The 27698-nt window shown below is 37.6% G+C and overlaps 1 protein-coding gene across 14 annotated transcripts in view; it reads left to right on the top strand.

The window, feature by feature from the left end:
* The window catches only part of Dlg2 (discs large MAGUK scaffold protein 2), a 1919116-nt gene that overhangs the window by 1484810 nt on the left and 406608 nt on the right, over positions 1–27698 (top strand). For 10 of the 14 annotated variants that reach the window (XM_040732001.1, XM_040732000.1, XM_040731999.1 and 7 more), the window contains one exon: positions 15022–15177. The exons of the other annotated variants lie outside the window; for them this stretch is intronic. In XM_040732001.1, the coding sequence (XP_040587935.1) occupies positions 15022–15177 (156 nt within the window). The remainder of the gene's footprint in view (positions 1–15021; positions 15178–27698) is intronic. 14 annotated transcript variants of the gene reach the window in all.

The following is a 27698-nucleotide window of genomic DNA, read 5'->3' as shown; positions in this document are numbered from 1 at the left end:
CTGTCTCAAACATAAAATACCATATGTAGCCTTTTAAAAAAGTATTATTATTCTTATTTTATAAAAAAGTCATAGCAAAAATACTTGGTAACAGTAAACCCTTGTATAGTGCTACTACTTATTAACTGTTACATACATAAAGTCAGTGATCCCTCATCACTCTATAATTCAAATTTTTACCTGTTTTATTCCCATTTTAAATGAGGCACCAAGGCAGAGTGCTATTATGAAGAAGCTGTGTTTGAACACAGATAGCTAGGTTCCACAAGTCATATCCATGCTACTAAAGCTAATGCAGTTGGAATAGAATAGTATAAAATTCAAACCAACTCCAGAGTCTCAGTCTTTGGTCTTTTGGCTATAACAGATAGATGCTTTGTTAGCTTTAAGATTTCTAGACTCTTCTTCATGCTTTGATAGTCTTTGGCTTTTATTTTGTCTAGAAAGACAGAACTGAAGTCTTATGTGAGGTCTTCATTCTAGAAACAGTTACAACCTGTTTAGGGGAAGCCATCAACTTTGGTGCTATGTCAGGTATGTGTTCCACAACCCAAACAAAAGTAACACAACTTAAAATAATATTTCCTTACAGATTGGGGGTGATATCATTGCAATACCTTTCATTCTATTAGTACAGACTGTGTATGCCTTAATGCACATTTTACTGAGAGAACTTGGCTTTGGCTGTGATTGTAGCTCTTCCTGTCAACATTTAAACATCTCTTCTATCTTAGAATTGTTTTAAATTTGGTTGACCTTGGCATAGAACTTAGTCCTCTCTCATGTAGACTCTCTTAATAGAAATGCTGTCAATTGATCCAGTGTAGCCCAATATTTTTGCTTTACGCTTTGTTCTATCCTAATCTTCTTTAAAGACTCATTTGCCACTTTCAGACAGGAGATGAAAGCAAAATGAAACAGCTGAAATAAATGTGATAGCAAAAGTTTTCAAAGTTAATTATGTGAGGTTGTGATCTGAATTTAGAATGATGTTAGAGAACCTTTAATGCTATCTGCTACTGCACAGATGGGTACTTTTCCTATTTCATATTTTATCTCCTAGGATAACATATAAAATGGCAGAGACATAGTCTAACTATTCTACAGCTAGAGAATCTAGGATGGCAGAGATTGTACATTCTCTCCTACAACTATTAGAAGCAAATGGTGAATCTAAGCCCCTTGATCCAAATACAGGAATGTGTCTTGGTTAAGAGCATAGACTTTGCAAGTAGAAAAATACAGAGTTTGACCCCCACCAGCTGTTTGATCTTGGATGAAGATATCACTTCTCTCCTGCGGTTGTCCCCTATGTCTGTCTTGTAGCTTGTTATTAGATTTGAGACAGCTTATTTCTACAAAACATTTTGTGCAGAGCTGACTTGGAGGTTAGCCATTAATGTTATGACTGTGAATCTCCACTGTTGATTATAGCACTAGTTACTAGGGCTTAGCAAGGTGAAATTCAAAAATGAATGGAGAAAAAGCACTCCATCACCTTTCCAAAGAGAATAGAGGTATGCATAATGGGTTGAGGAGTTAGGGATTTAGCTAAGTAGCAAAGTGTTTGCCTAGAAAGCACAAGGCCCTGAGTTCAGTCCTTGGGGCTAGAAAATTGAGACAAAATTACAACAAAAAAGCAAAACCATAGGTATACTATACATCTGTTTCAAGGTGAAATTATATACATAATATAATCACTGCTGAAATGATTATTTTATTCTTTCTCTTAAAATGGGAAATTAAACTTACTCTACAAATGTTAACATTTATCAACTGATCATTTTAAAGTCAGAAAACTTTAGTGCAATAATCAATATTCTATAATGTGGGAAGAATTGATATAATTCAAACATGTGACTAGTTCATAAGTTTCTCAAAAAGAACAAGCCTGTTATTTAAAGCCACAGCTTTCAATTACTGTATCAAACTGGAGCAAAATATAAACTGCCCCCTTTACATCAAACAAACAGAACTGAAAATGCTGGTAATTCTGGTGTCCTGACTAGTTTGGAGTCCATAATTTAAATTAATCACTTCTTTAATGTCAGAATATTGCATCACCAAAGGTAAAAACATAATGCAATGTATTAGAAGAAAACATATATACTTCCTTCATGAACTAAATTTGATGAAAACAATGGATTGTAGTAATGCACAAGAGAAGACATTCATTCCTCCTAAGCATGAGTAACCAAACACAGACTTGAGCTTAAATTTTGTATTTTAAGGTACTAAATATCTGTAAAAGTTTACTTTATTAAAACACAGATTTTTAGGGCATTGGTAATTCTCTTTTAAATAAAATTACACCTGACAATTTCTTTCTTCTCTGGGCCTCACTGATCATCAATCATTTAGCAGCTCAGACATTTGAAGATCAAAAATCAAGAAGCAAAATGCCTTTGGTATAATTTTACTTTCCTTCCCACCTCACAAATCTCCAATGATACAGAGAATAGTGCCCTTTCCATATTTGCTTCAAATGCACTGGTAAGAGCATGGCAAATTCAAATATGAAAGATCAATTCAATAAATAATCATATTTCCCTAATTTTACTTGCAGTTTTTAAGAAAGGGCAGCTTATTTTAGCAAAAGTGCTTCATACAAACACACCTCTATTTCCCAATGAAACTTCTCTTTATTAACACACAGGGATCCTGTGCATTTCCTTAAGCACACCTGAAGCTGAACTCACAATGTGGTCATAGAGAAGCATATATCAGAGTCCAGAGAGGCTGCTGCTCATCTCATGTCAAGGGTAGCAGAAGGAGGCTGTGGAGAGATGGGTGCATTTGTATTCCCATGCTTGTACTTGGCTGCCACCTGCCTGCCTTGTATCTGTTGTGTTTAATAGATGTTCCTTCTGAGAACTGGGTGGTCTAGGTATTTTGGGCACAAAGAGATTCGATAAGGCAACAGTTACCACATATCCTTATTTTGCTTTACATTTCTCCATTTAATTTGCTTCAGTAAAGTATCACTTGGTGGGTGACAGAGTGAAATCTAATGATATTCGATGCTGTATAAGGAAAAAGATATATTTATTTACCAGAGAGAGAGAGTCGCACAGACGAGGAGTTAGAAGCGTGGCTAGATTCCAGGAGAAAAGGGAAGCCCCTTTTCCTTTCACTTCCTTTTATCTACCTTGGCCCCGCCCTGTTGGGCAGATAGCTTTGTGGGGTTCACTCCTACAATTTCCCTTTCAGTCTAAATAGAAGATTTAAATTTGATACAAACTCAAACATATACAACATATATGTAGAGGGTGATAATTAAGTTATAATCTACTTATCCTAAACTAAACATATCCATTCCACCTAAATTCTAAACTTATCTGAAAGGGATGCCTAAGTCTGAACACCTCCTCCCAATCCCAACCCTAAAATAATTGCAAAGTAACACTAACAGGTATAAACTATCCTCTAGTGTCAATAGTAGGGAGATGGGACGTGGAATTCTCAAATTTACTTCCTGCTGAAGTGGGACGATGACAATCATGGGGACCTGTGGGAAGAAATTGTTAGTGTAACAAGAGTCTTAAGTAGGTCAGTTAGTCTCTGTTTTGCAGGAGAGGCTTGACTGAAGTTCCAGATTAGATTTTTGATTTTGATTGAAGCTCTTGTCTGAAGCTCTGATCAGATTGTAGAAGATGCACTGTATCAGTTCCTTGGCCTGACGATGTGTCAAGTGATGTTGTTCCAAGCTGGTTTCAGGATGGTGCCTGTCAGGTGGGGTCGATGATGTGGGGCAGTTTAGATGTATCCAGTCGAATCAGGCGGAGTCGGGAAAGTGAATCCACATTCTCTTTCTGAAGCAGTTGAAGGTCGCTGTCAAGAAATCTCTTTGTCTCTGGAAAACTGAAATATTAATGTTAGCACAGAAATTCTTAACTTCTATGTGTATGAATACTGGAAAAGGCAACCCTAAGGAAGATAATACACATGAAGGAGATTAGAGTTTTAGAAAAGAATCAAATATACACAGATGACAGTCCCCATATATATATATCTTTTTTGATGTCGTTGTTTCTGTCTTATATCAATGGCTCTTTGATATAATACAGAAAGTCTGAATTACATTTTAACAATATGCTTGGGTTTAAAGCAGGAGAGCCAATCCAACTCCAAAGCCAGCAATAATTAGATGAATTGGGACTCAGGCATATTAAGAAGTGGAAGAAATAGAAATTATAATAACAAAATACAGAGATTTAGACATTGATAACACATCGCATTATTGCATGTTTGGTGGTCCTCTGAGTAGCTATCCTTTCTTCTTTAGGTATCCATATACCTAGGATTTTTTTCACTGTTCAGAACTAATTGTCCTGTAAAGACACAAACAGAATACTTCTCTTTCCTTTTATGAGGTCTCCTTATACTTAGCAGACCTTGTAGATGAGCTGTCATCCTTCCTCCTCCTGAGACGTTTTCTGATCTGATCCAATCTTAATTAATTTAGATGGGATCCAAAGCTTTTCTTCTGCTGTGGAAACAAAAGTTATCCCTTCCCTAATGTAACACATATCCTGGTTTCCAGACTGAAGTCATAACATCCTTAAAATACACTGGTTGGTTCAGTTCAGAAGTCTTCTCTGTAGTCTAGTGTCTTTCTGCTGCAGTTTGTCCTTTTTCATCAGCATTAAGAAAATTCAATGTTAGTAAAGCATTATGTAACCTGTGTTTAGGGGTCTTTGTTCTCCCCGGCTGTTTATGAAGCATCTCTTTTAAGGTTCGGTTAGATCTTTCAATCACTGCTTGTCCTGTGGGATTGTAAGGTATACCAGTTACATGTTTTATATTATAATATTTGAAGAATTGTTCCAATTTACTGGAGACATATGCTGGAGCATTGTCAGTTTTTATCGTTTTAGGTATACCCATAACAGCCATCACCTCTAAGAGGTGTGTAATAACAGAGTCAGCCTTTTCAGAACTGAGGGCAGTATCCCATTGGAATCCTGAGAACGTGTCTATGGTATGGTGTACATATTTTAAACTGCCAAATTCTGGGAAGTGAAATACATCCATTTGCCAAAGTTCATTTCTATGAATACCTTTAGGACTACAACCTGCTGGTAATGGAGTTTGATTGTAGAATGAGCAAACGGGGGCAATTTTTTACTATTTCTTTGGCTTGATGCCAGGTGATAGAAAAATCCTTCTTTAAGCCTTTGCTGTTGACATGGTGTTTCTTATGAAATTCTGAAGCTTCCAACACATTACCTACTAACAAACGATCAATTTCATCATTGCCTTGTGCCAGAGGACCTGGCAAACCTGTATGGGACCTGATGTGTGTTATATATATAGGATGAGTCCTGTTTCTGATGGTTTCCTGTAATTGTAAAAATAATGAGGTTAATTCTGTACTATCAGGAACAAATTCTGCAGTCTCAATGTGCAAGACAACTCTTTCTGCATACTGAGAATCCGTGACTATATTGAGAGGCTCTGTAAAGTCTTTAAGTACCATGAGAATGGCATATAACTCTGCCTTTTGTATGGAGTTGTAAGGGCTTTGGACTACTTTACTTATATTTCCTGATTTATACCCTGCCTTACCTGATTTGTTTGCATCCGTGTAGAAGGTAAGAACTCCAGAAATAGGTGTTTGTCTCACGATACGTGGAAGAATCCAAATAGTGAAAGAGAAGTATTTCTGGAAGTTCATTATCTATGAATCCTTGTCTTCTCTGAGTTACAGTTTCAGTTCATGAAGTGTGTGTGTGTGTGTGTGTGTGTGTGTGTATAAACCTGTGTGTACATACATATGCATGTACATATATTATCCATTGTTAAAAAATCTATCACTGTGAAAACCGAAGATTATGATACATGCAACCAAATAAGTTGAGTAATTTAGAGCTTCCTGTCATTGTATCAATTTTGTATTCAGTTATTACCCTCACATACCCTATCACCACAAACCCCCAAACATCCAAGGTGTACCTGTCTTAAAAATACGTAGAAGAAGTAAAAGGGGGGTTGTGTCATTCTCTCTGTATTCTATATTCTAACCTTTTTCACTTTCTAACCAAGGCTCCTGTTAAGATTCCTAACACAAACTAAGGGAGCCCATGGGGAGGAGGAGATGGCCATTACTTTTCGCTGTTTGTTTCTTTTATGACCTTCATGTGGTTTCTCTTCCCTGATTCCACCTTGACTGTGATCAGAATATATAATTCCAAAATGTCTCCCATCTGCTGGATGTTCTGAATTGGATACATACAGTAGATACAAGTTTCCATTGTTGTGTTACTATTGAAAGAGCAGCTATTCTCTCTAGGTTTATTGCCAAGGTACTGTCCCTCTAGTTGTCTGTTGCCTAGGATCTCTGACATTCATTAGTTGCACTGGTCTAGTCAAGGTCAGGAATAAAGCACCATTTTTCTGAATCTTTAAGGGACACTAATAGTCTTCTTGACAAGTAGTCTTTCCTGCCATTGTCAATACAACCACCGTATTGGATCTGCTAGAAATTCTTTGTCTGTGTACCAAGAGCTATCTCTTATTTAAAGGAGCATCGATAACAGACTCACAGATACAGTTATCTCAAAACTGGCAAGAAGGGACAGGCAGTTTGTAAAATGATAAGAAGAAAAGTCTGGGGACTGTGGAGAATTCCTTTTCCTCCCATACAGTTATCTTACTTTAGTCTTATTATGCAGAAACATATACCTTCATCAAGATGAAATGAGGCTTGAGGGAAGAACTCACTCATGTTGGAATAAATCTCTTTAACATCCACATCACTTAGATTAGTATCTAGTACATAAAAATACTGATTTCCTGGCTGCCTACTGTTTAGTAGGAGATTTGTGAGGATTTGCATATTTTGTATCATTTCATCTTGCAGTCATTCTATAAAGTAGATGTTAAGAACTTGTCTTCCATATAAGGCACCCAAGATTTAGACAATTTGAGTAACTTTCCAAGTCACACAAACACATAAGTAGTTGCATGCCAGATCTTAAAGCCCCTAACAGCAAGCACTTTCCTTTGTATCTGAAGCTTCCCAGTATGTTTATTAAATGCACAAAAGAAATGCTAACTGAATGAATAGATACACTAGTAAAAGAAGATGACAGTGGCTGTAAATTTGTTGTATTGGTATCATCATTTCCATACAATGGCTTTAGTTAGAATATCATTCCCCTGAGGCCAACTAAACCTTAACTGAAATCTTCTTAGGCACTGAGTATATCTGCACAATTGAAGACATTTGAGACTTCAACAAATTTAAATACAAATATTGTGATACAAATTAAGCCATTCCATTAGTCATAAACAATTATTCACAACACTGCTTTTACCATTTTAACAGTGCCCTTTTAGTATCCATACATCGCTGAGCAAAAAAGCCCTCAGAAGGAAGTGTTTTTATTTTCTATTTCTGGGGTGTTTGAAGATGAGTTGCTGTTTGAATAAAACAGTACCCAAAACAAATTCCTCAATAAAAATCCATCTTTAGTGGAAAAAAGCAGAATTATTTTTTCAGGTTTATTGGAGTATGTTAAACAAAAATCATATGTATACAAGGAATACAGCATGATATTTTAACATGAGTTGTGAAATGATTCCCACTGGCAGACTATTTAATATAATAGTTACTGTTTGCAATGGGACAGGAGGGTGAAACCATGCCCCTTTCGCTTTCCCTTTCGCTCCCGCGCTGAGGAGTAGGTTTTCTGCACTTATTCTTAACGTTATGGGGTACCTTTTTCTGCTCCTCCTGAGGAAGGCATCTGGGACGTCGGGGTTTCTTTCCCAAGTCTCAGATTCTTATGGCACACTTCACTCCCTTGGGTGAACGTCTGGAAGGATGATTTGAAATATGTATTCATATCTTGGACCTTAGGTTGCAGGGGTAGAAGGACGAGAGAATACTGACTTTGGGGATCTGACAAAATTCTTGGTGACACCCCCTATCTATATAGTGAGTCTTCTACTGCCCTCCCGTACTCCTCAGGATGAGACTCTATAGGGTCCTTAGCACTGAAGAGGACCAGGAGAAACTGTTAGTCATGGAGAAGCTACCGTGCTAGGTATGTGCAAAATGCTCATTGAATCCTCACAACTCCATGATACAGCTGTTTTTATCATCACACAACTAATCGCTGAACTGAACCCAAGGAACCCAGTGACAGAGAGGAGTGATGAGCAAATTGGCAAAGAATGGGCTGGCAAAACCAGCAGAGACAGCTGATCTGAACAGGGGAGTGCCCTTGAACCCCAGACCAACAGTGGGGAGGCCAGCATGGGACTGATCTGGACCCCCCAAATGTGTGTGTCAGCGAGAAGGCCTGGGCAACCTATGGGGCCCTGAGCTGTGGATCAGTGTCTATCCCTGGTATACAAACTGTCTTCATGTGCCTATAGCACAAAGAGAGATGCTCTCTCAGCCTGGACTCTTAGGGGAGTGCCTTGACCCTACCAAGAGTAAAATGACAGACTCTAGATATCCCCTATGTGGAAGGATTTGGCAATAGGGTGGGAGGGAGGGGGGGAAGGGAAGTGCGGGAAGAGGGGAGGGAGAGGGAACTGGGATTGACATGTAAAACAAGCTATTAAAAAAAAAAAAAAAAGAACACCAGACAGCAAATTATTCCTCTGAGTAAACAGGTGTCTTTCATTCCAGTGCTAGAAGCAAAGTATTGGCAAGGTAGGGCAGCCTGCAAGATAAAGGAACCGGATGGTTTGCAGGTAATTAAAGATACCCAAATGAATTTTAATTTAAGCAATGATAAATACTAAACACACTTTAAATGTGCCCTGTATGGTTTAACAAAATAGTTCTTGACTGTTTATCTGAATTTAAAATATAACTGAGTACGCTATTTTATTAGCTAAATTCAGCAACCTAGAAATAATTATGAATATGGTTTATCATCATAAGGGAAGTGATCCCCAAAAAATGAATTCCGGAAGTGACAGGATAGATATAGAAACCTGATGGCCTACTGCCCGTTTGCCTATTAACATGTGTGATAGCCATTTTCACTGTGCAAGGTGCTGTTCATACATCATTCCATCTAAAGCAGTGAGTGGTTCTCAATCTTCCCAATATTGTGACCCTTAAATACGTTCTTCATGTTGTGGTGACCCCCAACCATAAAATTATTTTCATTGCTACTTAACAACTGTATAACTCCTTCTCTCTCATGAGAGAGAAGGAGAGGGAAAGAGAGGGAGATAAGGAGAGAGACAGAAATATAGAAGCATATGCAAAGTAGTTCATCCAACATCATTTCATCTCTGGATAATAGCTCTATAAAATCTTTTCTGCCAATATTTCATCTTTCCTAAGTGACTTTTCAAGGACATCAAAAATGCTCAGAGTATAAACTGATGACCAAAAGTGATAAATTTGTATAAATAGCATATGTCGACTTTGAAAGGAACATTTGTCCCTCTGTATGTAACTATACAAAAGCTACCAAAGTGTGAATGATATTTTTTTGAACATTGTGGATAAAGGGAATTTTTTATTTTAATCACATTTTTGCTACTGTTAGGGATTGTAAAGTAAATATATGTATTTTCTGGTGGTCTTAAGCTACCCCTGTGAAAGGTCTTTCAGCCCCCACAGGGGCTGCACCCCACAGGTTGAGAACCACTGATACAGGTGAAGATACTCTTCAGGTTCATGGGCAAGGAAACTGAGGCATAGGGATGAGCAGTTTTCTTAGGACCCCAAAGCTTGTAAGCATATCTAGATAATTAGACTTGGGGATCCTTTTCTTTGTTTCCTTTTCTTCTCACATGGGAGGTAAAATGAAAGACAAAGAAGAGGCATAAAGAGAAAGATTTTATCTGATGTTTTATGGTAACTTGTGCCTGTAACACTAGCACTTAAGACCAAGGCAGGAAGACTGCTTGTCAAAAAACATCCATAGTGAGTTCAAAGCCAGCTTAGGCTATGTAGCAAGAACCTGCCTCAAACAAAATAACACACACACACACACAAATAAATAAATAAATAAATAAATAAATAAATAAATAAATAAAGGCAAAGGTAGGATTCCTCCAGGAAAACTCAAGAATAACAATGCAGCTTCTTAGGACTCCACCTCTTGATGCGTGACTGCATCTCCTTGTCGGCCCCCAGGCAAGTGTATCCTCCCATCTGAACTGGCCTGGATAACTGCTCTTGCAATTAGGTCTCCTTCCAAAATAAATGTTGCTGCCATGCCAAAGTAAGTCCCTGATAAGTATGTGGAACAGAGGAATAAATATGTAAGTGAGGAGCCAGGTGACTGAACTATTTAAATTGCACCCAGATGAAGAATAATAACCTCCATGACTTCCCTTTGGCATGGCTTCTCGAATTCATCTTGTAACTTCATCTCTTGTGCAAACCTTTCACAAACTTCTACAAGAGACTGGTTTTCAGGCTCATCTTCAAATTTTCTTGCTTACTGCTTTATGAAAGTCCCGTCACCCCACTTCAATACACACTACTCCCCCATTACCTCTTTGATAGCTTCCATAGACTCTTTCAGAAGTGGTGGGGAAATAGACAGTTACACTGTCCCTCTGGCCCCATGTACAGCTTTGTGTTGTGTTTGACTTAATGCTATAGATTTCCTTATGGTATGCATATCAACTTCAGTTGTTGTTATAAATCACCTTGTGGGTATGTCTTAGGCTTCATGTTTTTGTGCCCTGGTCAATATTATATTTTTGTATTCTTTTTTGCTCTGATAACAAGCCAGATGACTTTCTCCATATAAAAACTTTTGTGTACATTTTTTAATTTTCTTTTTACCACAGCTGACTATAGGTAGAATGTTTGAAACAAAAGGCAAGATTACAGCTAAAGCTTCTGAAATATACTGCCAAATTGCTTTCTTGGAGAGTTATAAGAGGTTTCATACCCCATAGCACCAGCAATATGAGCATCTGTATTGCCATACCACAACTAAATGATGGGAGATCTGTTAACTCAGACAGACTCTGTTTCTATAAGACACAAAAAGAGGCCCTCGATTTAATCTCCGTTAACTTCATTCCTCCTGGGGTCAAGCATTTATATATAGGTACCTATTTGCTATTTCTATATTTTCTAGTGACCTTTGTTCAGTTTTTATTGGGTGTTGTTTTATTCTTCATTTATTTGTAGAACATCTTAAAAATGCTGATGATTTTATATGAACAGATGTCTTCTCCAATTAGTGCTTAATTATATGAGGGTCTTTTTTTAAGTCTTAACTCTGTGGGTTTGAGTTTCTATTTAGTTAATCATCTCGTGTTTTATTGAACTACTTTTTACAAGGAAGTTAATAATTTTTAAATGACTACTTTAGATTTATTTCTTACCTTTAAAATTTAATTAAAAAGAAAAAAGTGAAGAAAAATGATTTTATAAATTTCTAAGAGTGTAAAACGCCTGGTTTAGAGTGAGGGGTGAAGAGTTTGTTTCCATGTATTCTTATGTAGGAATCAATCTTCTGAAGAGTTATGTTTCCCTGGAGGATTAAATTTTGGAAAATAAACAAGATATAATGGTCGCGATTATTTTCACACCAGGTGCATATGTAAAGGAGCACCAACTAAACTCAGTACTAAAAACACTTTAATGCAACTTTTAAAAATAAAATTAATGCAAAAAGAACCAGTCATGAACCAAATATCAAAATCTGAAAGACAGAATTGATGGGTTTCTGGCCTCAGATTCTTTGAGATTTCATGGAGTCAAGCTTTGGCAGTTTTCCTGAGTAGCATAATCTACTTGCAGTGACTGAAAGAATCTGTTTTATTTTCTTTCTTAATTGCAAGCAAGAGAGCTGACCTAAACTCTGTCAAGGGGCTAAGGTGGTAGGTTTGTAGTTTTTCATTATACAACAAGTGCTGCAAGGAAAAAATCAGGGAAGTTCCGTGGCTTACATCTGCCTCCTAGGTTGCCTTATGGGATGAACCTAGATTGTTATTCTATAATGATCCCAGACTCAGAACGCATAGACATTTGGACACATGTAGTCGAGGTCTACTCTTGTTCTCTATAGTTAGAAGATGCCTTGACAGTGACTCTGTGTCTGCATTTTCTTATACTTTCAGCTAATTTCTTTTTCTTTAGCTTTATTCATAACTATCCAGTTCTCATAGAAAAATCCAATTAAGTAGTCCTGGTTTTTGTTTTTCTCTTTTTCTTTTGATCCCTACCGCACATGTCATGAACTGCAAGAGGGGCCTGATTCTGGTCAAATAGTTTAAGACACACTGTCTATTCCGTGGCTGAGTAGAGTTGCATCCAGCTGGGGGCAGAGAGGGGCTGGTACAGACAGGGTAGGTTTTCTAAACAGGGTATGGCTGCAGCATCCCTCTCCAGTGTGCCTTAATTGCACACGTGCTTGTGATTGAAAATACGAAGGAAGCAGAGCAAATAGCAAGTGCTAATGGAGTTCAGAGGTCACCAAAGGCCAGGATTGTGTTAATTATATACTACAAGAGCCTGCAATTATAAACCTGTAGATGAGCAAATAAATGCTGTTGGCTCAGCAGATGAGACCAAGAAGTCGTTTTTCTTTGGCCTTTGGTAAGTGCATATCACGATAAACGATTTATTTATAAATTCTCCTAGAGATTTCACTAATATCTTCAACTATCCTTTCCACTAGTCCTGGAGATAACCATAGAATAAAGAGAGCAAGTAAATACCTTTGTTGGATTTCCATATTCATTGCTTTCTAACTCTGGGTCCTTATAACAAATAAACAGGTCTTTCCATTGTGACTGGCTGACTCATACTGCAGAAAATTATGTCCCTGCTGCATTTCTTTACTGGAGCAATGGAGACATGTATTCCAGCTACTCAGATCCCAGTGACAGTGATTGGCATTTCTTGTCTGTCTGCAGAGATGTCACAGGGAACATAACTACAAGGAATGACTAATATGCTGGCTGCAGGAATTAGACATTCTGGGGCTTAGAGCTAAGAAGTCTTCAAGGAGAATGGTATACGTGAGAAGGAATTCTCACAAGAATGATGGGCAGGCACAGTGACCAGAGACTAACACAAGGGGCTCAATCTTCAGTGGGAACACAAACCCTGCATGCCAAGTACTTAAATCTTTTCTTTCATTGGGGTTCCATCCCTTTTTGTAACCTAAAAATTAAGAATTACATAAAAGTTTTTAGATCTGATGACAATCTAAAAATACTCAAAATACCTTAGGGCTTTCTTGACAGAGCCAGAAAAAAATGTATTTTCCTTGGTAAAGAAGAACAAAGACTATGTGTTGATTCAGTGAACATTTATCTAGTTCCTAGCATGAGCATTCTGAATATAGCTTGTGTAGCATTTATTATGTATTTTACTGAGACCTATATTTTAATACTACATGGCAGAATCTAGGACTTTAATGAAGCTATTGGTTGAAAAGCTTCAAAGATGAACCACCTTCTCACCATTGTTTTGATTTTGCTGTTTGCTTATAAGAGGACTTAGTTAAGGGTGCTATGTCATAGATTTGTTCCTCCTCATTGATTCATTTCCACAGGTATCAAGCATTCTTACAGCCAAGAAAAGACTGAGTCAGAGATACCTCGATTTTAGCATGTGACCATATAAAATAACACATAAACAAGGAAGAAAGGAATGGCAGATTAAACAGCAGAATTGCATGAATCTGTGACACCAGTAATTTATCTCTGCTTTCACAAGGCTTTGGATGATATATGATTAAGCTTAGATAAGTAATTAATCCATGATTAAGGAACACTGGAGGTGACCATAAGCAAGAAAAAAGAAGCGCCTCCTTCTAAAACCCAATGTATTTCAGCTTTCCCCAAACACTGAATTATTTAATTGTTGAATAATGTAAAAATATCATATAGACATAAAATTATTATAAAAATACAAGTGAAAGTTTAAAGAGTTTAGCTCTTGGCAAAGTACAAGATCCATTTTCATTGTCTTGGATGTAATAAAGATATTCAGAAAATGAAGCATTTATCTTCAGCTGAATACAGTATAACTATGATGTTTTTGAGGATGCATGTTAGTCAGCTTTGATTTTATTTTTTCTCTAAATATGGTACAACTGAACTAGAAAAAATGGTAACATCATTTTCGTGACCTGTAGAGTCAACATCAGACTGAAAATTGAATCACTTCTCCTGTGCAAATAGGATATGGGGTTACATCATCATGGAAATATTTTATATTCATTAACTCCTTTTTTCCAAGATCCTATGCTGGCAGTTTAGAACAGATTCCAGCAATATTTTAACATGGAGACTCAGTGAGTTACAAACTCCAAATTATATAGTAAGAAAATAGCATTCTTTATATTTTCCTATGTAGGGAGAGTACTTAGTAAATTGCAAATATAACTGAATGTATTAGCCGTTATGGTGGGCAAAGATAGCTATTTCTTTATATTAAAGCTACAGCCATAAATTTTATAAAAGTACATTTGAATTTTAGATCCTGCTTATATAACAAAAGGTAAACTTGATAATGTGTTTTTATCCCACATGGAAGGAACCCAGAGGCTATAATATCCCCACATGTCATCAGTGACATCAGCTCTACAGCCTCATCCTTTATGCTCAACTGCCTGTATAATTTACCTTTATCCTGTAGGTTGCTTCACGGTCCAAGATAGCTTTTGAAGTACCAGTCATCATATTGCTTTGAGTCTCAAGTTACAAGAGGGAGGAATTCAGTAGGAGATAACTACAAAGATCCTAGGAAAATCAACTTCCCTGTCAGCAGCTTGTTCTGAAAACTCTCTGCCAGGTCACATTGGACTAAACACTTATGGTGCCATATCTACTCACAACTGAGGCTAAAGAATAAAGTGAATAAAGTCAAAACATATATAAATAAACCTATAAATAGGGTATATGATATATTAAATGTAAACAGAAATTTTGGTTTATACTACGATGTAAACACAAAATGTCATGAAGGTGGGTTTTTACTTTTAAATACAATGAAATACAACTAGCTGCTTGATTGGTCCTACTGTGTGCTAACTATGCATCTTTGTCTTCCTCTTGTATTACCAGGCCTCCGGAACCTGTTTACAGCACTGTGAACAAACTATGTGATAAGCCTGCTTCTCCCAGGCACTATTCCCCTGTTGAGTGTGACAAAAGCTTCCTTCTCTCAGCTCCCTACCCCCACTACCATCTAGGCCTGCTCCCTGACTCTGACATGACCAGGTACTGCATGCGCTTCCTCACTTCATCTCCAGTTGCATGTGCTTCCACAAGGAGGAACTGGTGGAATTCGTCTCCACTCATTTGTTTTTGTGCTCAGTACCTTCCTTGTGGAGAGATGTTCAGCTTCCATGGTACAATGGGAGAAATTAAGAACATTGCCTTTTTTTCTTGCTGCTGTGCTCACAAAGCACTTTCAAACATGATCATGTAGAGCTCCATGTATTTAATAAGGAAATAATTACATTGTTCCAGCCCCATTTCCTTCATTAGAGGGATAAAAGAGAACATTTATTATTTTAAATAACACTTAATAAATGTTCACTATGCCTCAGATACAATGACCTAAATATAAACATTATTATTGTCTTTTAGCATGTCAACTAGAATATTAAAGTGACTATATAACTGGCTTCCTGAGGAACCAGTTTCCTAAAACTATAGAATTAATTGGTTCTATCTAACCACAGTGAACATAAACAATGTTTATACTTTGCTACTTGCTAGGATTTTACATATGTAGTCTGATTTAATTCATCCCTGTGTATGTAGAGATACAAAAGTCAAAGAAGGTTGTGGGATGTCCCTTAGCATGATCTTGCCAGCAAATGTATAGTTCAAATTTAATCTTAGAAGGTTCTGAGTTTTTCTATAACAACTTTGCAAGCAAATTCTTCTATGTCTAAAGACTGGGCACTGATGTACTTTAATATCCTAAAGCAAGTTATCAAACAGTAGCCAGAGTCACAGAGAAAGCAAGATAGGAGAAATAAAGTCTAGTGCCCCATGAGATGCTTGAAGTTCTGGCTAGATGGGGAGCCCAGTTAGAAGAGTCTTATGCAGAGTAAGTACTTATTTAATTATGTTTGCTGACTCAATGTCTTCATACTGTTGTTAGTGCTAAGAAAAATACATACCGATTTTACAATGATTCAAGGTGAAAATAAATATATTGAAAGGATCTTTATTTATAACATCTTTCTTTATGTTTTCAGGCAATCCACATACAAGTCAATTACTGATCTCTAAAAAATTAAATAGAAAACTATAAGTTCTAGCTAGTATTTCTACAAATAAATGAGAAAATTTGACTATCCCATTAGCTGGAAATTTTTAACTTATTGCCATAATTTAAGTTTAATAATACTTCAGGACAATTTACAAATATTAATTAATTCCTATTTTTTTAATGATTCAAAAACCTGTTTATTGGTGTGGTGATCTATACAAGTAAGAAACTCAAGGACTTAGGTTTCATAGCCATGGGAAGAAAGGGAAATATTTAAACTGTACTAATGACTTCCCTATGGTCAGCTACATATGGATGGCTCTGCAAACCAAACTCTTATTTAGCTAAGAGTTTTCACTAAATGACAAATCAGGGGTTCAAGCCCAAGGGACAGATGACCTGGCAGAATAGGTTACATGCAGCAACACATGAATAGAGTCAGAGATATCTTTGCTCACTGGTAATTGTCTTCACCCATTTATTTTCATTTTTCTCTATCTTAATCTTTTTTTCATCTCTATTTTCTGACTTAGTATTAGTGTGTGTGTGTGTGTGCATACATACATACATGCATACATATAAACATACATATAACGAATGTGAGTTTTACATAGATACCTATTCACTTCACTGGGGATCTTGATAGATCCCTCCTTACAAATTCACCAATAAAGAGCTGTCAGGGTCTCACTCTGGCACGAACCCACCAGATTAGTTCTTTTCTGTCCACTTGATATGATCACTATCATGAAGAAAAGAAGACATTTCTTTCATTTTTCTTTTTTTTCAGATCAAGGCATTTCCTTTTCAAATCACATGCCCTAAGCGATTCTGATATACTCCCGTCCCCAAACCACACATACCTTCCCCATGACTTTAGGATTTTGTTTTCTGTTCAAATTTCACCTCCTGTTCCCCTTCTTTCACTTTACCACTACATTCTCTTTTATCTCTCTAGAAAAGCATTATACACATATCTATATACATACCCATTCTTTTTTCAGCAACACACTGATACCAAAAGTATTCAAACCCACTTAGCTCATCCTTCCTCAATCTTCAACTCAGTGAATGACATCAACATTGGCTCAGTGGCAGAAGTCAAAGACCTGAGAATGATACTTAGCACATTAGTTTTCCCACCTCCATCACTGCATCCATCGTCAAGTCCTATTGATTCTACCCTCAAAATAATACTTCAAGTCTATTCGCTTCCCGCTCTTTCTGGTTCTACAATTTTTAATCAGAGCCCATCATCTCCTCTGTTGTTCTCCCCACTTCCACTGTCAACCTCATACTTTCTTGTGAATGTGGCTAAAGTGATCTGTTAAAATTAAACAGATCAGATCTCTCTCCTTTTGCATTAGGATAAACTGCAAAGTCAGGCTCTGCATGATCTAGCACCTGTCTGCCTTTTGAACACCTTATTTCGCTATTTTTGCTGACCGCAGCATTCACACTAGCATACGTTCTCGTCACAAAATGTGTTACATCTCTACCTGTCTCAAGCATTTTCATGAACTGAAAGGTTTTTCTACACTTTACCTAATTAACTTCTGGTCATCTTAGATCCAAGCTTAAATTGCATTTGGTTAGAGAAGCTCTCTGAAAGAAAAATAGTGTCCCCATTAAACTCACCTCCTCTTACACACACACACACACACACACACACACATACACACACACACACACACACACCTCTATATCTCCCCTGGAAATTTAAGAATTGTGCACTTTTATTTTATTTTGGTAAATAGCAAATAAGTAAGCAAGGAAATATATCTTCAGACAGGCAAACTGATGCCTATTTCTGAACCAGGTTGCATTCAAGCTTGGTTCATTCAGTTCATGACAAATGCATGACACTATTCCATGATGTTTGAATTTACAGATGGAAACACACCACAATGATGGAAACTCACTGTGTGTTGTACTCCTACTAATGAGTGTTTGGTGTCCACATTACAGATCCATTAGGCAACTGTGGACTCCTCATCTAGAGGAGTGCCTTGTTTCAGTTTATTTACTTCTCCATTGGGGAGCAACCTTCCCAAGCAGATGTTTCTTGAAATGTAGCTAGTATTTCATGAGAATGATTCAAATATTCTGATTCAATGCTGTATTCTCAAATAAGTCATAGGCTTTTTTATAAAGAAGTCAGATGTAAATTCCATCTCTAAGTTAGTTACGCCAAGGAACCCAGTCTATCACCTTCCTAAGTCTGCGTTTTAATGTTACTCATAATAACCCTGAAACATTCTGAAATCTTGTACCTAAGAATAATATGGAAAAAATGTACCTACCTATTCATTCATCCAAGATTCATCAAGCTGCAGCCAAATGCAAAATACTATACTGTAACAATGTTTTACTGAGGTACTTTCTGAAAAGACCAGCCAAAAGTATTGGAGGGAAATAGCTGTTACCTTAAACCACAGCAACTGGTGGGGTGTGCTTTTCAGGGCTTTTGAGAATGCCCCAGAGTCTGTCTGAGAAGTACATCAATACTGGTACAGCAGTCGCTGCCTCAAACCTCATATTAATATTTGTGCTAGCTCAGGGAAATTCAACCTATGAAACTACCCTTGTTTGTATCATTAATCCTGGATTGACATCCAAAATGACAGATATATTGACAAAATTAAGGAGAGGCCCTCCTTCAATAATGTCTGAGTTTCATTGGAAAAGTTCTAGTTCTCAGCTCTTTGAACTTATAACACATGACCAGGGATAAACTGAGTATATATCTTACTACTAAACAATTATCCATAAGAAGAGGTGTCACATTTTCCTTAGGAACGCCTTAAGTTGCTTGGCACACTGGCTAAAGAGGCAGACTATTTCTAGAGTGACTTTTCAGGTGATTCACAAAAAAAGAAATGAGCAGAGCCTGGAGTTAAACTAAAATGTGAAGTTCTATAAAAAAATGAGATTGCTATGAGACTTTCACTTATCTAGTACATCATTTTTTCTTTAGAGAAAAAATAATTTTTGATGTTGTAATTGGTTTTTCTACTTTGAAAGAACCAGTTATGCCTTTTGATACTCCTAGGGCAATGTGAATAGCATTCTTGACTGTCTTTTCAACATCTATGTCATATTTTCATGTGTTCTTTTATAAAAATATGGTCTTTGTTATTATTTTTCAGTATAAAAGACAGACTGAGGCAAAATAGGTGATAGCCAATTAAAATGTTCTGGGAGATTTTGGATAAGAAATGGACTCAACGTATTATATGAATATAAAGTTATTTCAGCTATTGGAGCAAATATATCCATGGAACTGTAATGTTCCTGTTAGATCCTACAATTTGTGTTGAAAAGTAGATGAGACATAGTCTCCTCCCTTAAACACAATGACATACAAGTGATGACTTTGTCACTGTGTAATATAGATCTGCTCATGGGCCTATTCTGCTAAAGGACCTAATCTTTGTAACTGGTTGCTTTGGTTTTTTTAATGTTTAAAAACAATTAAATTTAAAAGTCTATTCTCACAAAGAACAACTCATGAATCAGGTTGCACTTGAACTCTGAAGAGATTTAGCACTGTAGCTACCAGATCAGACTTTAGAAACCTTAGCTACTAAAACAACTAAAAGTAAACAGACTATGTTTTTGGTTTTCCTGAAATTATCAGGAAGACACTGAAGCTATCATTCATATTGGAAAGTAAATGTGTTTGACATTAAAAAAAAACTGATGGTGTAGAAAAGCAGGGTGGCTAATGGGAATAACGGGAGGCCTGTGCAACTGTAGGTGAATGATCAAATTGTAGTTATAGGTACCTGCAGACCACAGAGGAACTTCCTTGCCAGACTAAGATTTTGGAGTTTTTACTATAAACAGTGGGGAGTTGGCCAATTCTAAACTGCCATACTAATTGTACTTTTACAAAAGTATCCTACTGTGTGGAAAGCATTTGAAGGCAGGGAAATGAGTGTGTCTCATCCATACCATAAAGCACACGTGACATTCTGATAACCAAAGATGAGTCTGCAGAGGTGATACAAATAGATTCAGGCTCTTGTGTGTTAAATGCTAGTTAGTGGTTGATTCATGGGCAGCAATGTCTGGAATGAAGCATTTACTAGATGGTGACTACATTGCTTCTTAAAGAGAATGGGCACTCTTCTCCATAGTAAATATGCTTAAAACTCCTTAAATGACAACAAAATTTCATGTTTATACATAAAAATATCATAATGAAAATCAGTGTTTTCTACAGTTAATGTACAATATGTAAAAGGAGCTTTGGTGTTATTTATAATAATAAAAGGTAAGGGAAACAAAGAACATTAGGACCCTCATTTAGAGTGAGCCATGTGATATTATAGAGAGGCCAACAATAGTACGCATATTGGTTGAGTTCAGTCCTTTCTTTGGCCATACTAATCACACATTTTAGCTATTCCTCTCTATCTTTCTCTCCGTCTGTCTCTCTCTCTCTCTCTCTGTCTCTCTCTGTCTCTCTCTCTCTCTCTCTCTCTCTCTCTCTCTCTCTCTCTCTCTCTCTCTCTCTCTCTCTCTCTCTCTCTCTCTCTCTCTGCCTGCCTGTCTGCCTGTCTGCCTCTGTGTCCCTCTGTCGCTGTCTTTCCTGTCTCTGTCTGTCTCTCCATGTATGTCTCTGTCTCTCTGTGTTCTCTGTCTCTCTCTGGGTCTCTCTCTCTTTCCTTCAATTTTCTTATGAAGAAGTTTGGAAATAATCGTATCTGTGCTGGTCCCCTTATAGACAGACAGTTGTGGGAATCTAAAGAAATTGAGTAAATGAATTTGTCCATCCATGGATTGACCTCATTAGTCTATATGTTTCTCCCCCACCTATTCATCCTTTAAAGCTTTGAATTCATACATATTCCTTTCTCTTACTACAAGTGTGGGGAAATGTGTTTATCAGTGTGAGTTCCAAAAAGCAAGTGGAGTCTCTGTACCCTACTGGGAGCACGCTCTGTTTTATACCCAAGCTCTCATGAAGTTGTAACCTCATTCCAACCCACTCTGCATGTACCTGCTTCTCATTCAGTTCTCCACATTTCACATACACTCTGTGACTAACCTGTGGCACATGGAAGAAAACCTGAGTCTTACTCACACTATTCAATCTGGGAGATAGCACCAACAGAAAAAAATCATTGACTTACTTACTTAAAAGGTAGGTAGAATCTAAAGAATTATTACTTTGTTTTTTTATTAAAACCAGAGATAATGGCTGTGGGACACAATTCCTAAGGCATAATACTTCCTGAATCCATGTGGCAGCTTCAATTTGAAAAGCGTCCCCTATCTTTTTTGGATATAAAGGTTTCTAATGAAACATGCCTTGCTTTTCAACTGATGCATTCTCTAAATGACTCATTGGCTCTAATTTCTGTCCCAATATGTTTTTTTATATTTTTTAATACTTGGGCAAGAATTTCCTTTAAATTAGAATTCAAGAATAGAATTTGAATCACAATGAAAATTGTGTAATATGAGACCAAACATACCTGCCTTACAAGCTCTGTGGCACTCTACAATTCTGGAGTGAGGTAGAAATAGAGGCTTGGTCACGAGTAATTAATTTGTTATGAAAGACCTTGAACCAGCCCAAGTTAGTCTCATACAAAAACTCCTTCTCTATTTAAATAGATACATGAAATTTAATAATGAAGTTTAATTGATCTGCTGCTTAATTTAAAAAAGAGTATATCTCCATCTGAGATGTAAGAACATTTCCCCTGAATTTGAGATATGTTTTTGTTGTTGTTTTAGGCATACTGGGTGTATTTACTTAGGCAATTATTTGGTGGTGGTAAGAGATCAGAGAATAAGCACAATGTCAAAAACAGCATTCCATGGAGGAAAATTCTATACAAAATCACTATAGCAACAAATTATAGGACTCAGAAAGAATGGAAATAGTAACATCAAGACTGGAGATATTAATTAGAACCACTAACATATATTGAGTGCTTTTATGAGTTAGTACTGTTGCAACATTTCTATTTTTATAAGATAAAACATTTTATCTTTATAAGAACATAACAGGTAGGTCTGATTATGCTAATTGTACTAAAAACAGTTCTTAGTTTGACAAATATATGGAACTATGAAGCAAAATCACTGAAAATGAAACAGTCAAGACTCAACACAGAAAGACCAGAGCCAGTGGCACATGCCGGCTGAGTCAGGACTGCATAGCAAGACTCTATCTCAAAACAGGAAAACTTGCCCTTATAATGCACATCCCATTAAAGCAAGGTTTTTTTTACTCATTATTTTAGACTATACTAAAAGTGGTACCTGGTGCATAGTAATGATGATGATTCCAATAATGATAATGAGAGTAATTGCTATCATATGCATCTTCTATTTATCTGCCAGTTAGTCATTTACAAAGATAAACTCATTAAGCACCATGGTACCCTAGGAAGGTATGTGTTATTACAATGTTTATTTTTCTAGAAGAAAAACTGAGGTCTCAAGAACCTAAGGGAACTTCGACATGAGTAGGATTTGAGCCTGAGTTGGCAGGCCCTGGAATCTATCCTTTACTTTGTATGAGTGTTGTAGTCACATCGCACTCTGAATATGAATTCTGCCTAAGGATACATGGACAGCGTTAAACTGCTGTGTCTTAGTTAGGGTTCCTTTTCTGTGATGAAATACCATGACCAAAAAGCTAGTGTGAGGGGAAACAGTTTATTTTGCTCACAGTTACACATAGCAGTTCATTATCAGAGGTATTGGGGGCAAGAACTCACACAGAGCAGGAGATTGGAGCCAGGAGCTGATGCAGAGGCCACAGAGGGATGCTGCTTACTGGCTTATACCCCATGACTTGACTCAGCTTACTTTCTTTTCTTCTATTTTAATTTTTTATTTAAATTAGGAACAAGATTGCTGCACATGTCAGTCCCAGCTCCCTCTCTCTCCTCACTTCCCCTATGCGCCACCAACCCCCCCATCCCCCGAACTATCCCCCCCTTCGCTTCCAAGGGAGGGTAAGGCAATCCATGAGGGATCTTCAAAGTCTGCCATATCATCCTGGGCATGGCCTAGGCCCTCCGCCTCAGCTTACTTTCTTATAGCACCCAAGATCACAAGCCAGGGATGACACTACCCACAATGGATGGAGCCCTTCCATGTCCATCACTAATTAAGAAAATACCTTCCAGCCTGATATTATGGAGGCATTTTCTCAATTGAGGTTTCCTCCTCTTTGATGACTCTAGCTTGTGTCAAGTTGATATAAAAATAGCAAGGGGAGACAGATGGATGGATGGATGAAGGGACAGACAGATGGGTGGACAGGTGGACGCATGGATGGATGGATGGATGGATGGATGGATGGATGATGAGAAATCGAACAACTAATATCTGGACAGAAGCAGAGTCTTTGAAGTAAATTTCGTGAGCATTGGAATACTGACTTCACAGCTATCTCTATAAATCACCTGAGTAGGTTATTTGTGATTGTTTTCTGGTCATTAGCTTCCTCATTCATAAAGTAACAACTGGGTCACTAGGAGCATTTCGTGGTTACATATGAAGTGCTGAGAGCAGCCCCGATCAGCTTGAACAATAAATACTATGTGAGTATTTTAGATGACATCTTATGATCTCCCCATGATAAAGATACCTCAGGATAAGATAAAAATGATTTTTTCTTACAAGATTATTACAAAAAGCTCTTTTCATTCTTGACCTAATTATGAATGCAGTAAATTATGAAGGTGGACAGATGGTTGGCTTGGCAGCATAGGAGGACTGCTGAGCAAAACTTCCTATATGCATCAAGATGCTTAAGTGTTTTTGAATATAGAACATTTTTATCTTTATTGTGAGGCCAAATTTACTTTGTTCTTGCAGCCTTTTCAAGCCTTTAATTTGTTGGCAGATCTTATGTATATTAGAGGATAAACTTTGTAATTGGCTTCCCTCCACAACAAGGTCTCACAGTATAGCAGGGACTGACCTCAAATTTCAGGTCCCTGCCTCAGCATCCTGAGTGATGTTGTTATAGGTAGGCCAAAGCATTAAAATGGTCTGTGCCAAGGTGGCCAGCACCTTTCTTCACGTTAAAAAAAGCTCCCTCTCCTCTAAAAGAAGAGCACATGTGCCAGAGCCTAGAGTCTAATAAGGAACTTTCAGGTTGAAACTGAATACTGACTCCCCTTCCACAACAGGTAGTCTTGTGAACACCCTACTTAACAGAACAGATGGTCCAGCATTTGGGTAAGAGATTCTTCTAGCATCCTGCTTCCTTTCTTATGCCTTAGGCACAATTGTGAAAATACCTTTCTGTTCAATTTTTAGGTGAATAGATAAAGAAGAGGCTAACATAAGTTCAGAGATGGAGGATGGACCAAACAATTTACTGCAAACTTATTATTTTCCAGAGGGGGAAACTGTGTCAGACCTCTAATATGTGTCAAATGTTCATTGTTGAGTTGGAGCATTTGCAGATATGCAACCCAAATGTGAATTATTCTTGTTCTCGGTAGGCTTAGTGACTGGATCCAAATAATATCTTCTGTACATAGTATCAACAACCACCTATGTTTTAAAAAATCTAGAAATACATTCTATGCATTATTTCAAGCATTATTGTGTATGCAAGTGTATATGCATGATTGTGTGTGTGTTTGTGTGTCTACATGGGTGCTTGTGCAGGTGCATGTGTGGGTTCGTGTGTGTGTGTGTGTGTGTGTGTGTTTTCCTTTGCTTTTTTCCCTACTTATTTTGGATCCAGCTTGGTTTCTCCTGATGCTAAAGTTTGTATTCATTGAGTTTCAGTTTCAGGCATCCAGAGGGTCTCTTGTGGAAGCTAAAGATCAGGTCATAGTCCATTTCTCTTTCTATCTGCCATCTGTAAGCTCAGGGCAATAGTTACTCAAGAAGGTACTATTTTTTCCCACCAGTGAAATCTGTTAATATCAGGTACACGTTACCATGACCAAGAGAAATGGGGTGGTTCAAGGGAGAAAAGTGGGGGAAAGATCACAAGCCTCTGACCAGATCCCATTGTAATTACTGAGCTTTTTTGTTTGGTTTCCTCCTTCCTTGCAGCACCCCTTGGTGACTCACCCACAGTCTCAGATATTCCCACAATGCAGCCAGCCATTTTCTTCAGTATTTTTCCACAGGGCTCCCCTTGCTTATAACATCTTACTTAGTCCTATGGCATCTCTCCCTGTCCAGATCCTTTAGAATGCTCCCGCAGATACACATCTCTCACTTTACCACCTTTGTCTGTGATGGAATCTCTTCCTAGACCAAACCTCTAGTTTCTGTGCCATATCTGGAAGTTACAAAGTGAGACCTTTCCATCTTTTAAAAAGGTTCATTTAGCAGAGATTCTTGCTACCCTGGACAGCTACTTCACAGTCAGTCAGGAGTCCAGACTACCTCCTGCAGATACCCATATGGCCCTGGACAGGTGGTCTGTGAGACTGCTGGTCTATGAGGAAAAGGAAAGGCCTTCCTCATCTTCAGTCTTCTAGAGCAGCTACGTTCCTGTCCCAACTGTATTCATTGTCCTGATTTTAGTAATGGAGTACTTTCCTCTGGGGTCCTTGTGACCCATAAAATCAGCCTCTCATTTAGACTGTCTCCCCAGCAGGGAAATAGACAAGACAGATACAGGCTATTTTGGTTGGGCATTATTAACATTCAGTTTTAAGAACATTTTCTTTCTCAGAAGATGATCTACTTGAAAGTCCCAGAGTTTAAAAGTTACCATAAGAGAGATAGGACACTGACTAAGATCATGGTAGATAAAATATGAAGAAGTCCTTGGCCAGCGAGGCATCACACAGCTGCTGATCATGGATGATAGGTATCCCCTGAAGCTCTAAGCCAGAAACCTCCTATATCACAGTCCCCAATTCTAGCCGGTTTTTGCTCTCTTTACTAGAGTTTATTTATTTTAGTTCTTTTTTAAAGGCTCTCTGATTTATCCCTTATCTTGTCAAAATTAGACATCATCACAGAGATTCATGGAATACTCTTTCTGTCCCTCTGTCACCAAGTACACATCCATGTGTGCTCCCCACTCAACTTCTCTCTAACCCCTATCTCATTAATTGGACAATCTCTAGACAGTTTCTTCTTACTGAGTCCAAAGAAGGTTACTAAGGAGATTGCAAATGATTTAAAGTTCTTCCACATGAAATCTCATCCCATAATGATCAGAGCAAGATTTCATTCTTTCCATGCTAAATGGCACTCATATAGGGCAGGGCCTAGACCCTTCCCCAAGAGTTCAGGGTGAGAGTGCACCTCACATTGTTCTATGGGAGTCCAAAGTCCGTGTGTATACTTGGGATGGGTACTGATCTGCTGCCCAATACCACCCTGAACGCGCCCGATCTCATCTGATCTCGGAAGCTAAGCAGGGTCGGGCCTGGTTAGTACTTGGATGGGAGACATCTATTTTTTTAAAAGTTAGGTTAATTTGTACTCTATGAGCAGCAACACCTAGTGAACTCATACCACCTATGGATACCTCTGACATATCTTAAAAGATTTGGATGTGCACCACTCAACTTTCAAAGGCACAATGCAGGTGCATAGAAAGAACCTTCTTGGCTACTCTGATTGACCCTGTAAAGGGTAATAAAACAAAAATCAATTCAGCAAACTTAGAAGATTGAAAAGGAACAGATTAAGATGTGCAAATGGACTTTATTTTCAGTGCCGGTCATTCTGAACATTTGTTCAGTGTGTTAAGCAAATACCAGTACTTGCCAAGGTGAAAGAATCCCATTCCCTGCTAATATTCCTTATACCCACTGTAAATGAAAATGAAAGGGAAGCATGTGACAAATAAACCTAAAGCTCCTCTCACATCTTCAGTCACTAAGTTATGTACAAACCACACATAATATGGCCAGAAAGAATTTTCAAGCCAAAGATCATATCTACGCTCTTTAAAAAAAACGTAAGCCCAACAATATCCAAAGACTCTTCCAGATATTAGAACCATACAGATCATTTTGTAGGATTATAACTCAACAACCTGGTAAAAGTCCATTTCGGTGTAAAAGAATTCATATAACAACACTGAAATGAAGATTATGACCATGGTCTTAAATACTAAGATAAAACAATATAGGCTCACTTAACTAGAGAGGAGTTTAGAGAACATGCCTATTGTGACAGCATATTGAAATAATCGCTTATGCAGGAGAGCTGAAGATCTTTAGACATTTTACATTTTTAAAAACTCTATTATATAGTTTTCATTTAATAAGTACTTACATTTTATTCAGTGGTCTGTAAACGTAATTACTAATCCTGACACAAAATCTACATAATAGGCATTTTTGTCTTCCCATATTACTATTAGATATAATAGTTGGCAGGGTGGAGTTATAAGCTGAGTTCTGTGGGGCTGGGATGATGGCTCATTGGATAATAGTACTTGCTCTGAAAGCATGAGGACATAAGTTTGAATCCCCAACACACGCATAAAAAGCCAGACACTGCTGTCATGCTTGTAAACTCAGCATTGAAGAACAGAGACAGACAA

This window comes from Mesocricetus auratus, unplaced genomic scaffold, assembly GCF_017639785.1.
Source record: "Mesocricetus auratus isolate SY011 unplaced genomic scaffold, BCM_Maur_2.0 Super-Scaffold_4256, whole genome shotgun sequence".
Taxonomy (NCBI): domain Eukaryota; kingdom Metazoa; phylum Chordata; class Mammalia; order Rodentia; family Cricetidae; genus Mesocricetus; species Mesocricetus auratus.
This window is presented reverse-complemented; position numbering and strand designations above follow the sequence as displayed.